This window comes from Vipera berus (genome assembly GCF_964194415.1).
Source record: "Vipera berus genome assembly, chromosome: 3".
NCBI classification, from domain to species: Eukaryota; Metazoa; Chordata; class Lepidosauria; order Squamata; family Viperidae; genus Vipera; species Vipera berus.
Window position 1 is genome coordinate 142,223,380 of NC_138204.1, and position 12,551 is coordinate 142,235,930.

General features: G+C 42.0%; 1 protein-coding gene across 1 annotated transcript in view; it reads left to right on the top strand.

The window, feature by feature from the left end:
- The window catches only part of PHLPP1 (PH domain and leucine rich repeat protein phosphatase 1), a 163,602-nt gene extending 152,105 nt beyond the window's left edge, over window positions 1–11,497 (top strand). The window contains exons 15-17 of the mRNA XM_081325932.1: window positions 1,059–1,253; window positions 4,599–4,827; window positions 9,131–11,497. Of these exons, the coding sequence (XP_081182058.1) occupies window positions 1,059–1,253; window positions 4,599–4,827; window positions 9,131–10,264 (1,558 nt within the window). The 3' untranslated portion in view covers window positions 10,265–11,497. The remainder of the gene's footprint in view (window positions 1–1,058; window positions 1,254–4,598; window positions 4,828–9,130) is intronic.
- The last annotated feature ends 1,054 nt before the right edge of the window (window positions 11,498–12,551 follow it).

Genomic DNA, 12,551 nt, shown 5'->3' on the forward strand with positions numbered 1-12,551 from the left:
GTTGTGATGGTTGCCAAAAAGGCCAAAGAGTAGTCACAGTGAATGGCAACAGTACACAGGTCTTAGAGGATGGATGCTATTTAAGCTAAAACGTTTTTCTGTCTCTTCCATTTATTGCTTTATGTCAGGTAATTTGCTGAATGGAAAAATAACTGAGTTAACAATCTATAACTGTATTCCAGTGAAGCACATCTAGGAAAAATGTGTCTCGTCCTTTATTGTTTGTAGGGTTTGCATAAGTAAAAAATGAGATGGTGGTTTTCTTTTTGTATATTACGTATTCTTGATATTAACGCCCAATGCTTTTTCCTGTGTCGTGCCCAAAGGAATTGTTAGTTGTTCTGTAAGAAAGTACTGCATGGCAAAAAAGGCCAGTAGATCGATGACACGTATAATTAGCTTGGTGAGAGAATAGGAGATACGCTATTTTGCTTCTACTGTAGAACTGTTTAGATCAGGGGTGTCAAACTCAATTTCATTGAGGGCTGCATCAGCATTGCGGTTGTCCTCAGGGGGACGGGTGAGTATGGCCAGGGTGGGTGTGGCCTACTGGGTGGGTGTGGCTAGAGTGCATATGACCTACTGGGTGGGCGTGGCCAGCTCTACATCGTTTGCATCAAGGGTGTCTATGGGGGCCTGGGCAGGAGTGGGACAGATCTGAGGGTCTCTGGCAGAAGGAGGGTCTCTGGGCCAGGGCCAAGGCAGTGGGGGCCGTTCCCTCACTGTTTCCAGGATGGCTTCACGGGCCACATGAAACCACTTTGCGGGCCGAATCTGGCCCTCGGGCCTTGTGTTTGACATGTCTGGTTTAGATGGATTCACATTTTTCAACAAAGCCCTACATTCTCCATCCCCTTTCAGATTAAGACCTCTCTTTTCAAATGAACTGCAAGAAACGTGAAAGCTGTTAATAGCTAGAAAATGTAGGGGTGAAACCTGATGGCATGGTGATGGAGATAGCTTTGTAGAAAATTGCCCTGCCACTTGTCCTCACGGTAAGCTGGCTTGGATTGGTACACGCATTTATTTATTTATTTACTTACTTATTTACCCGGCAGGCTATGTGTGGCAGCTCTTTCCGCCAATAACTTCTGTGAGAACAGGGAGGCCCTCTATGGAGTCTTTGATGGGGATCGCAACGTGGAAATACCCTACCTTCTACAATGTACCATGAGTGATATCTTGGCAGAAGAGCTGCAGAAAACCAAGAATGAAGAGGAATACATGATCAACACTTTCATCGTAATGCAGAGGTCAGTTGTATTTGCAAAGTTGATACTTGTAAAGATAAGCAAGGATCTGTTCTTCCAATCCTGAACATGTCCCATTCCTTCTTCACTCTTTTTGGGGTCCCTTTTCACTTGTTCCTCTCGAGAGCCCGGTTTGGCACAGCATCATGTGCACGCAGCGATCCTGCTAGCATCTTGAGTTTTCACATGAGACAAGAACTGACATTCTTACATACCATGTCAGCAGCGAATGTTGAAAATGGCTTACTAGTGACTCAGACCATTGACATACAGCCTAGAATTGTCTATTCTGCCTGACTGCAGCTTTCAAGAAAAATCTTCACCAGTGAATGTATTAATTCTTTCAGCAGAGAAGACAGACTGAATCCTGGGACTTTCTTCAGGCCTGCCGTCATTAAACAGAAAAGCCTTTCAAGAAAATTACTTATGTGAATGGATTAACCTCTTATCCTTCTCTCTCTCTCTCTCTCTCTCTCTCTCTCTCTCTCTCTCTCTCTCTCTCTCTCTCTCTCTCTCTCTTCCACACAGTTGAAATGATCGCAGTGCCTTGATTTTAAATCTTTTATACCTGCAGACGGTGCAGTGGCTCAGCGGTTAAACATGCTGAGCTTGTCAGCTGAGAGGAGGTGACAGCCCAGGTTTGAGACCTAAGTGCCACGTGACGGGATGAGTTTTCCCATTACTTGCCCCACCTAACAGTTTCAAAATATGCAAATGCCAGTAGATAAATAGGTACCACTTCAGTGGGAAAGTTACAGCGTTCCATGTGACTTGTATAGTCATGCTGGCCACATGACCACAGAATCATCCTCAGACAATGCTGGCTCCCTCAGCTAAGAAACGGAGATGAGCACCACCCCCTAGAGTTTGACATGACTTGACAGGGAAAACTTTTACCTTTACTTGAGGTTGTTGGTATTTGAAGAAGAATATTGTAGCATTAGCTTAACTCTCACATTACTGTTAACAGAAAGAGCTTGGAAACTGGCTGCTTAGGAGATACGCTCAACATTGCCCATGTATCAGAGGCAATACTAGGTGATAGCTAAGAGTTTTGATTGCTGCTGCTAAACATTTCTGCTTACACTTCAGCAAAATTTGGGGGAATCTCCAGATCAATGAATCAACACTGTATTCCCTTTGAAATCACGTTTTTACATTTAACCTTTTGACTATAATTGGGGAAGGTTAATAATATATTAAGCTATATTTAATTTACTGGAGCTTAATTCCAAAAATAAACTTGACACAAGCTAGGGACCATTTTGCTAGAAACAATAATGACTTCATATTGCAAGGTGTTCAAACCGGTCAGTCCTAGAGGAGATCAACCCTGATTGCTCTTTAGAAGGCCAGATCCTGAAGTTGAGGCTCAAATACTTTGGCCACCTGATGAGAAGGAAGGACTCACTGGAGAAGAGCCTCATGCTGGGAAAGATTGAGGGCAAGAGAAGAAGGGGACGACAGAGAATGAGGTGGCTGGATGGAGTCACTGAAGCAGTAGGCGTGAGCCTAAATGGACTCCAGAAGATGGTAGAGGACAGGAAGGCCTGGAGGAACGTTGTCCATAGGGTCACGACGGGTCGGACACAACTTCACAACTAACAACAACAATGACTTCATTGCTAGATTTCTGCCATTTCGATCTTCTGTTTCCTTTGCACAAAAATGACCTGCCTCTGGTGCTTTTCATACACACGTTCAATTGCTATTTGTCACAGCCCTCTTCTTCCATTAAATTACCTAAAGGCTCATATGCAACCCTTTTAAAATATTATAAAAAAATAAAAACCATATATTTCCTCTTGTATACCTCCTTTAAAAAAAAGAAGAGAACAAGCCTGTCTATATAAAGATATACTGAAAGTGATTGATTTTATTTATAGATACATAGCTGTGTAGCAGCTCATTCTAACTACTACTCCAGACTGAATAATCAAAAGCAAATTGTTTAAATTATAGCCAGATATGGCTTTTGGAAGAAGCTAGATGGGTTTTTATGCATTATTTATATAGGCTTGACAGTTCTGCGCTGATCTGGAAACAGCCAATTTTGGAGAAATGTACAGTTGGGAGGATGTAAATAATACGTGAGTTTAGACTTAATTGGGATTTCATGAGAGTTTTCTGTAATCCCATGCAGTCATGTTTATCTGATCCAGTTGCTTTGAAAAGGGAATGCAAAACTGGAATGCCTTTCTTATTTTTCTTTTCTAATAGTTTGCCTATTGGGAAAAGTTCTGGAGGAGGGCCGTGCGAAACGTTAGAAATCTTGAACTCTTTCAAATTTGGAACACTCTAGTTTCAAGTGTGAAGTTGAGCCTAAAACTCTTCCAGAATCGTTGAAGGGGCTGTTTTGCATTCAAACAGAATTTTAAATATCCAAAACTATCTCAATTCACTACGTTTTGGGCACCCCTATTCTTGTCAGGTTTCCCATTTTTCTGAGGGGAATTCACTTTGCGTACAACCTTAGGAACGTTGGTAGAAACCTGGTTTTGACTTGGGCTGTTTACGTACATGGCACGGTGTTGTTGCCTCTCTTCTGTGATCCTCTTAGCTGGGAGGACACCAGAATGGCTTTGGCCCTCTGAGAGTTCTGGTGAAGGTTTTTTATTTCTTACTAACCTAGTAAGTTAGTAAGAAGAAGTTAGTAAGAAGAAGGGGACGACAGAGAATGAGGTGGCTGGATGGAGTCACTGAAGCAGTAGGCGTGAGCTTAAATGGACTCCAGAAGATGGTAGAGGACTGGAAGGCCTGGAGGAACATTGTCCATGGGGTCACAGTGGGTCGGATACGACTTTGCAGCTAACAACAAAACCTAGTTATTTAACTGGAAAGATTAGGAAACTAATCAAGGAGCCACGCAGACTGTACCAATAAGCTGTAAAAAAATAATCTTCAGGTAGAGTGTCAGCATCTAGTGACTTCGTAAACATATTGGCAAGAATATATCCCCGTTCTGGATTTTTTTTAAAAAAAAACTTTCCAGTTGGGCCTACAGCCCTAGAATGTCCTCCTTGTCTCCCATCTGGTTACTAACAAGGCCCAGCACTGCTTAGCTTTTGAAAATCAGCCAAGGTTAACTACTGCTACCATCTGGCTGAGCACTAAACTATGAACGGTTTTAAATTTTCTGTCGGCAGCTCTAATGGAGTGCATCAAATTTCTGGCTGTAGATGTTGTAATTGCTTTCTGGGTATGAATTCCTCACTTTTTCTGCTGAATCTTGAAAATAAATGTCTGTGTGTGTGTCTGTGTGTGTGTGCGTGTTGGCCTTAAACTCTGTATGCATGATCATTGCTTCTTCCTATTTAACCTCTTTGTGTTGTTTTCATGACATTCCAGGAAGCTCGGAACTGCCGGTCAGAAGCTTGGAGGCTCCGCTGTCCTTTGCCACATCAAACACGACCCATTAGATCCAGGTGGATGCTTCACATTAACCTCAGCAAACGTGGGAAAGTGCCAATCCGTTCTCTGCAGGAACGGGAAGCCTCTGCCTTTGTCTAGGTCTTACATGATGAGCTGCGAGGAAGAGCTAAGGAGGATCAAGCAGCACAAGGCCATTATTACAGAAGTAAGACACTGGGTTGTCAGCTCCGGTGAGGGTGACGGAGGGAGGGAGGGATCAGGGCAATAAAATACAGGTGGTTCTTTACAAATCTGTTTCTGAACCCTGCCGATAAGGCAGAGTTCCTTCTGACTTCTTACGATTAATGATTGTAAATATGATTTCTGATCTATGATCTGTCACTTTGTTGTTTGTATGTACACTGATAGTTTATGCACCATAGACAAATTCCTTGTGTGTCCAATCACACTTGGCCAATAAACCTGTTCTATTCTATTCTATTCTATTATTCTATTCTATTCTATTCTATTCTATTCTATTCTATTCTATTCTATTCTATTCTATTCTATTCTATTCTATTCTATTCTATTCCATTCCATTCCATTCCATTCCATTCCATTCCATTCCATTCCATTCTACTCTACTCTACTCTACTCTACTCTACTCTACTCTACTCTACTCTCTGCAATAGCCCTTCAAATGGAAAACTGCTATCATGTCCAATCACACTTGGCCAATAAAGAATTCTATTCTATTCTATTCTATTCTATTCTATTCTATTCTATTCTATTCTATTCTATTCTATTCTATTCTATTCTATTCTATTCTATTCTATTCTATTCTATTCTATTCTATTCTCTATTTATAAGTGCAGGTATACAGGTAGATATATATAATTTAGATTTATAAGGACACTTCAATTCAAAAGTGACTCTGGACAATATATACCGAAAAACCAATAAATATCATGTCTTTTAAAAAGTGGACAGAATTGAACGGAGAAGAAACCTCACATAAGAGAGAAAATATATGTTAATCCATCATGAAATATGCATCAAATAGCTTTACCATCAAACTATCCCAGAGTTTGAAGAAAAATCAAGATCATTGGGAAGCCATCCTAAAAGAACTATAAGGCAAAGTTTCCTAAAATGTTGTTATGGACAGTAACCACAATGCCCGTAATATTAATATCAGAGGTATCCTGCCCAAACCAAAGTTACTTTCTTCAGTTTGCACATTTCTACCACTTATCACATTTTTTAAAATTAAAGCATGTAAAGGTAGGAAATACAAGATGTTTCCTTCAGTTTTACTTTCCTCTTTCCCCATTCCCACTTCCTTTTCATGTTTCATCCAGGCTTTAAATGAATGCAGGATGTTAAAAATTCCCTGATTTTGTTTCAAGTCAAACCAAACCAGAACTTAAGAATACAAGTACTTCTTATATATATATATTAAAAAATGTTTTTCCTTTCTGATATTAATCTTTTTTTTCCCTGAGGGGAAGTAACATATCTGAAAAAGAAATGTAATTGGGGCATGTGAAAACAGTTTTTCTGCAGAGCAATTTCCTGAAAACAAACAAGAGTACAGGCATAATTCATTTCCTTTTCCAGCCTGTATGATTATGGTAAATCTGCATTTTCTAAGCCTAGAAATATGAGTTTGGTATGGTAGGGCTGCAGAAAAGACACCCCCAACCTGTTAATTCTGCCTTCATTTAATACTATGCAGTGCACAAGCCACATGTACAGGGATGGTATGTTAAGAATTATTTGGTGCTAAGTGCAGATAGTCCTTGACTTACAACAATTCCTTTAGTGACCATTGGAAGTTACAACAGACTGAAAAAGGTGTCTTATGAACATTTTTCACTCTTAGCACCATTGCAGCATCCCCATGCCCACGTGATCAAAATCCACACACCTGGCACACTTCATTTTATGACATTTGGAGGTCATAGGATCAACTTTTCAAAGCAAAATCAATGGAGAAGCCAGATTCATTTAACCACTGTGTTACTAACTTAACAACTGCAGTGATTCACTTAACAACTATGGCAACAGAGGTTATAAAATGTGGCAAAACTCACTTAACCACTGTCTTGCTTAGCCACAGAAATGTTGGCTTCAATTTGGGTTCAATTACGGTTGTTAAGTCGACACCACCTGTAGTGTCCTTAATTCCTGCTTACGTAAGCAGGTCTGCTGCTTTATTTCATGCAGCTGGCATTGCCACTTTTTCTCACCAGGTGCAGTCCTGTGAAAAAATAAGGTAAAGGTAAAGGGTTCCCCCGCACATGCGTGCTAGTCATTTCCAACTCTAGGGGCCAGTGCTCATCTCCGTTTCAAAGCCGAAGAGCCAGCGCTTGTCCAAGGACATCTCCGTGGTCATGTGGCCGGCATGACTAGACGCCAAAGGCGCACGGAACGCTGTTACCTTCCCACCGTAGTGGTCCCTATTTTTCTACTTGCATTTTTACGTGCTTTCGAACTGCTAGGCTGGCAGAAGCTGGGACGAGTAACAGGTGCTCACTCTGTTACGCGGCACTCAGGATTTGACCTGCCAAACTGCCGACCTTCTGATCGACAAGCTCAGCGTCCTAACCCACTGAGCCACCGCGTCCCTTTTGTGAAAAAATACTCACCCACTTTTAAGTGTTGCATTTCTTTTGCAACTCTTGGCCACTGAATGTTACCAGAGCTTCATAATCACTTAGGGCTTCCTACTAACATAGGAAGGGATTTCTTCAGAATGAAGAAATCACCCTGTGATATTTCTATCATTAATGATGCCATCCAACAGGTGCGGGTGCCAGATTCTTAAACTCAATCCAATTAAAGGGATAACTAGGGCCAGTTATGTGTGTACTTCAGTAAACAATAAAAATTGAAGTATGCCCTGTATAAACTTTGACTTCCTTCATCACCATGAAATTCTTAATATGTAGATTCCAGAGATGTGTTGTGCCCCTTAAAAAGACATTTCTGAAGGCTTCCTTTTGCACCACCATTTGTAAAGCTCCAGCATCAATCCATACAGTCAGTGTCATATTCATGAGATGGGGACGATTTAGGGCAATAGCAAATCTTAGCAAGAGTGGTAATCCTGAAAAAAAATAATCATTCCAAGCTCACAGCATAAAATTGTCGAGGAAATCACAGAGAATTTTAAAACAACATTCAGGAATCTGCTTGCTTCTCTAGCCATGGCTGGTGCGTTTAGAAAAGTATCAGGCAAAGTGGAATTTGTGTGAAAGTAAGAAGGCAAATATCAGCAAACATTGATGCTCATTTCTAGTTTGCCACAAATCACCCAGACCTCCGTTGGGATATTTTAGAGAAATATGTGGAACTTGGTGGTTAAATGACTGATGTTATGTTTCACAGAAACCAAGCATTGCATTCAATTGGTTGAGTGATCTACCTTCTCAGTCTCAACACACTCTAGGTGGTATATATCTGTAGGATTCAGAAGAAATGATAATATTCAGTGACAAAGAGATGCAAAACTTCCAAGTGGCAAATAATTTTTTCAAAGAACAGTGGTTGTTAAACTGGCCAGTTGGCCCAGTTGTGGATTGCTGTTTTCCCACAAGCTGTAACAAGTAGAAGTGTACAATATATTTCAAAATAAAAAATGTTTGAAGTTCAGAAAAGGTCTAGTTCATACTCAGAACATTTCCAGACAAACTGAACATTGGAACACTTTTGGTAAAGTTGGAACAATTCATCTAGAACAGCAGTGTCCAACCTTGGCACCTTTTAAGACTTCTGGACTTCAGCTCCACAAGATGGTTGGCCGGGGAATTGTGGGAGTTAAAGTTCAGAAGTCCTAAATTTGCCAAAGTTAGACATCAAAAAAAGTTGAGCTCAAAACAGGCTTTCGAGGTCAGAATGTTTTGAATTTGAAAGGCTTTGCATACTTCAAATGTGAAAGATCTGCAAAGAGAAAGTAGTGCAGAAAAACCCTTTATTTTAATCTGCCCAATATCAGTCACCCTACAGATCTATTTCTTCTCAATTGCTATTAGTAATAGGAATTCAACAGCACGTCTCAAAGTGTCAGGAAGGGAGATATGATAAGGTTCCCTTCCCCCTTTAACTACTTCTAACAAAAATCACTTCCTGCTGTTAGACTGACATTGGTGTTCTATTCTGAAGGCACAGATCCCTTCCTTGCCTCTTTTAAAGTTATTAGACATCCTAGACCAGGCATGTCGAAACCACACCCATCCTATTGCTGGCAATGGGAGAAAAGTCCCGATACGTTGCGTGACATCATCTGACGTCACGAGTTTGACATGCCTGTTCTAGACATTGCAAATTTTATATTTCTCTTGGGTGAGTTGTCAGTGGAGCAGAACGATGACCCACACCATCCAGAGGTACCAGCAGCTTGGACTGATTCTAAACCCAACTCTTTACTCAAACTTTATCCCTCTTCTCCCCCAAGTAAGAGCTGGTTATTTAGCGCTTAAAACAACATTAAACAATTAACATATTTTTTTGTCCCTTCGTTCTAGGATGGCAAAGTGAATGGTGTAACCGACTCAACAAGGATTTTGGGATATACCTTCCTTCACCCAAGTGTTGTTCCACGCCCCCACGTGCAGTCCATTACTTTGACTCCTCAGGATGAATTCTTCATTCTGGGCAGCAAAGGCCTGTGGGACAGTCTCTCCATCGACGAAGCTGTGGAGGCTGTCAGGAACGTGCCCGATGCCCTTGGAGCTGCCAAGAAACTTTGCACTTTGGCTCAGAGCTATGGCTGCAACGATAGCCTCAGTGCCGTGGTGGTTCAGCTCAATGTAACTGAGGATAGCTTCTGCTGCTGTGAGTTAAATGGGGTTCCTCCCAGCCCGGGCAGCTTCCCTCAGTCCGTCAACGTAGTTATCAAAGATAAGCCTTCTGATGCTTTGGGGATGCCTTCGTCGAGCAGCGGCATGGCCTCTGAGATCAGCAGCGAGATCTCCACTTCCGAAATGAGCAGCGAGGTTGGATCCACGGCCTCTGACGAGCCACCTCAGGTAACTATGAACGAAAACAGCCCTGCTTACCCTAACGATCAGCGCTGTATGCTCCACCCGGTTTGCCTCTCCAACTCCTTCCAAAGGCAGCTGTCCAGCGCTACGTTTTCCAGCGCCTTTTCAGACAACGGCCTCGACAGCGATGATGAGGAGCCAATCGAAGGGGTCTTTTCCAATGGCAGCAGAGTTGAAGTGGAAGTGGATATCCATTGTGGTCGGGCCAAAGAGAAGCAGTTGCTACCGCAGACCCCAGTGGAAGTCAGCGACGAAGGCATCGTCATCGGGGCAAACGAAGAAGACGCCTGCCTCCTTCGAAAGGCCGACTCTTCTGCCACTGGCACCATTGGGCGCCGCCGAGGCAATGGCTCCGTGGCTCCTCAGGAGAGGAGCCACAACCTAATTGAAGTAGCAGCCGATGCGCCACTCAGGAAGACGGGGGGCTATTTTGCCGCTCCAGCCCAGCCAGATCCAGATGATCAGTTCATCATCCCACCAGAGCTTGAGGAGGAGGTGAAGGAGATCATGAAGCAACATCATGAGCAACAGCAACAACAGCAGCAGCAGCAGCAGCAACAACAACGTCAATATCAGCTGGACCAACTGCCCGATTATTACGACACACCGCTATGACGTCGCTTTGAGAAACAAGCTAACAAGACATTAAGAGCCGGAAGCTCCTTAGGTTTGTATTACACTAATGAGGTGAAGAAGGAAGGAAGCTTTCCCCCTCCCCACTTTCTCTTCCAGATCCTTCCCTTTAACTGAGAAATGCAGCTGCTTCTTGTTTGTTAGCTGTAATGATCACCAACCTTATTCCCTCCCCTCCCCCTTTTCTAGCGATGCTTCACTGGTTAGAAATTAATCTAGTTTAACTCTTCCCCTTCCTTAACATATCAGATGTGTAAAAAAAAAAGTGGAGAAAAATTAAAATACAAAAGGTTTAATATATTGCAAAGAAACTGATGACGGCGTTGATGTAATATTTTTTAAAATTGTTCTTTTTTTTCTCCTCCGTCTGTTTGGAAAACAGGGCAGTATTGCCAGTGCTAAATGATTAAGTAATATTGTAATACTGTATTTCTTTGAGAGAAAAAAAAAGGCTTTTTTGGTCTTGAAAATGGATAGACATTTGTAGAATTATGGAGACTAACTCCTAGGAGTTGCTTTTACTCTTTCAGGTGACTTTAAGTCACTGAGACTCACTAATTTTCTCTGAGAGAACAGCTGATTGGGAAATTCCTGTAAATAACTCAGTGTTGTATAGTGATGCTTCACATGTTTTTTTTGTAGACCTGGCAGGAGGGCACAACCTAGTAAACTGACATTGCCCCCCCCCCGTTTCCATTTACACCCGGGAGCTTTCGCATGTATGTCAAAGCTACCATTGATGCTACCAAATTGGGAGGGTAGGAAAATCCTATCAACTTACAACCCTCTCAGCGGGTGAAGTGATGAAATATGTGAGGCCTTGATGACCCACTGTGTCTATATCACCATGTCTGGTTGCCATTTGATTTGGCTGGGCCCAAGTCTCCGGGGGGGGGAACTGTGCTCTCATGTGAAGTTGCCCACAAGTGATGACATTTTTTGGATTCTGATCCATACAAAATTAGGAGGAGCAGCTGTAACAAGCTGTGTAGACTTCAGTGGGCTACAGGTCCTTGTGTTAATTTTTTTTCCTCAGTCTTCACCATTAACTTTTTTGGCACATTTTTGTGTGTTCCTCCCTGCTGTCACAACCAGCATGATTGTATAGAGTTCATTTACTGTAGATCATTTACATACCAAGAGTTATATTAAAGAAGAATGCACAAATGAACATGTCATAATTTTTGTTATAATAAATATAAAAATTTACAAATATTTGCTGGCTTCTGGTATGTCTGTACAAACACACATATGCATGTATATCGTCTGCAGGCTCGACCGTGAAAAGTTGAAGTTCTCTTATTTTTTATTGCAATAGTTGTTGATAAACTAAACTAATATTACCCTGTCCTCAATATTAAAGAATTTTCATATTAAGGTAAAGGTTCCCCCGCACATGCGTGCTAGTCGTTTCCAACTCTAGGGGGCCAGTGCTCATCTCCATTTCAAAGCCGAAGAGCCAGCGCTTGTCCGAGGACGTCTCCGTGGTCATGTGGCCGGCATGACTAGATGCCAAAGGCTCATGGAACGCTGTTACCTTCCCACCGTAGTGGTCCCTAGTTTTCTACTTGCATTTTTACGTGCTTTCGAACTGCTAGGTTGGCAGAAGCTGGGACGAGTAACAGGCGCTCACTCTGTTATGCGGCACTCGGGATTCGACCTGCCAAACTGCCAACCATCTGATCGACAAGCTCAGCGTCCTAACCTACTGAGCCACCGCGTCCCCTAATTCTCATATTAGAATGAAGGAAAGATACGCTTGTCTTAATTCAAGAGTGACGAAGATTGTACTTCGCTGTCAAGAAGAAATTGTGGAAATTGCCATATTGCCAACACACTGGAAGTACAAGAACAGATGGTGAAGGATTTGAGTTCAAAGCTGCACCGAGCGATGAATCTCATTAAATGATCTTGGGTCAGTTGGTAGCATCCAACCTCTGCTAACACACATAAGTTCTAACAGAATAAACGGGTCAGGAGCCTTGAGCTTTTTGGAATAAAAAATGAGTATAACACAAAGTTAAGTTGTGGAAAGGACATTTAGTTGCATGGGAAGGATTGAATGAAAGTGGACTTTTTTTCAAATTTGGGCTCAACCTTCAGTTTTACTTTGTTCCAAACTTTTATCATATGAGATACACTTGACATAATGGAACAAGCCTAGAAATGGGCTTGGTCAGGGAGGGATCAAGGTATGTTGTAAAAGATAGAAAGAGATACCAGTTTTCTGCGGTATGGAGGAAGAGACTAGTTAGTTGAATTGACTGGT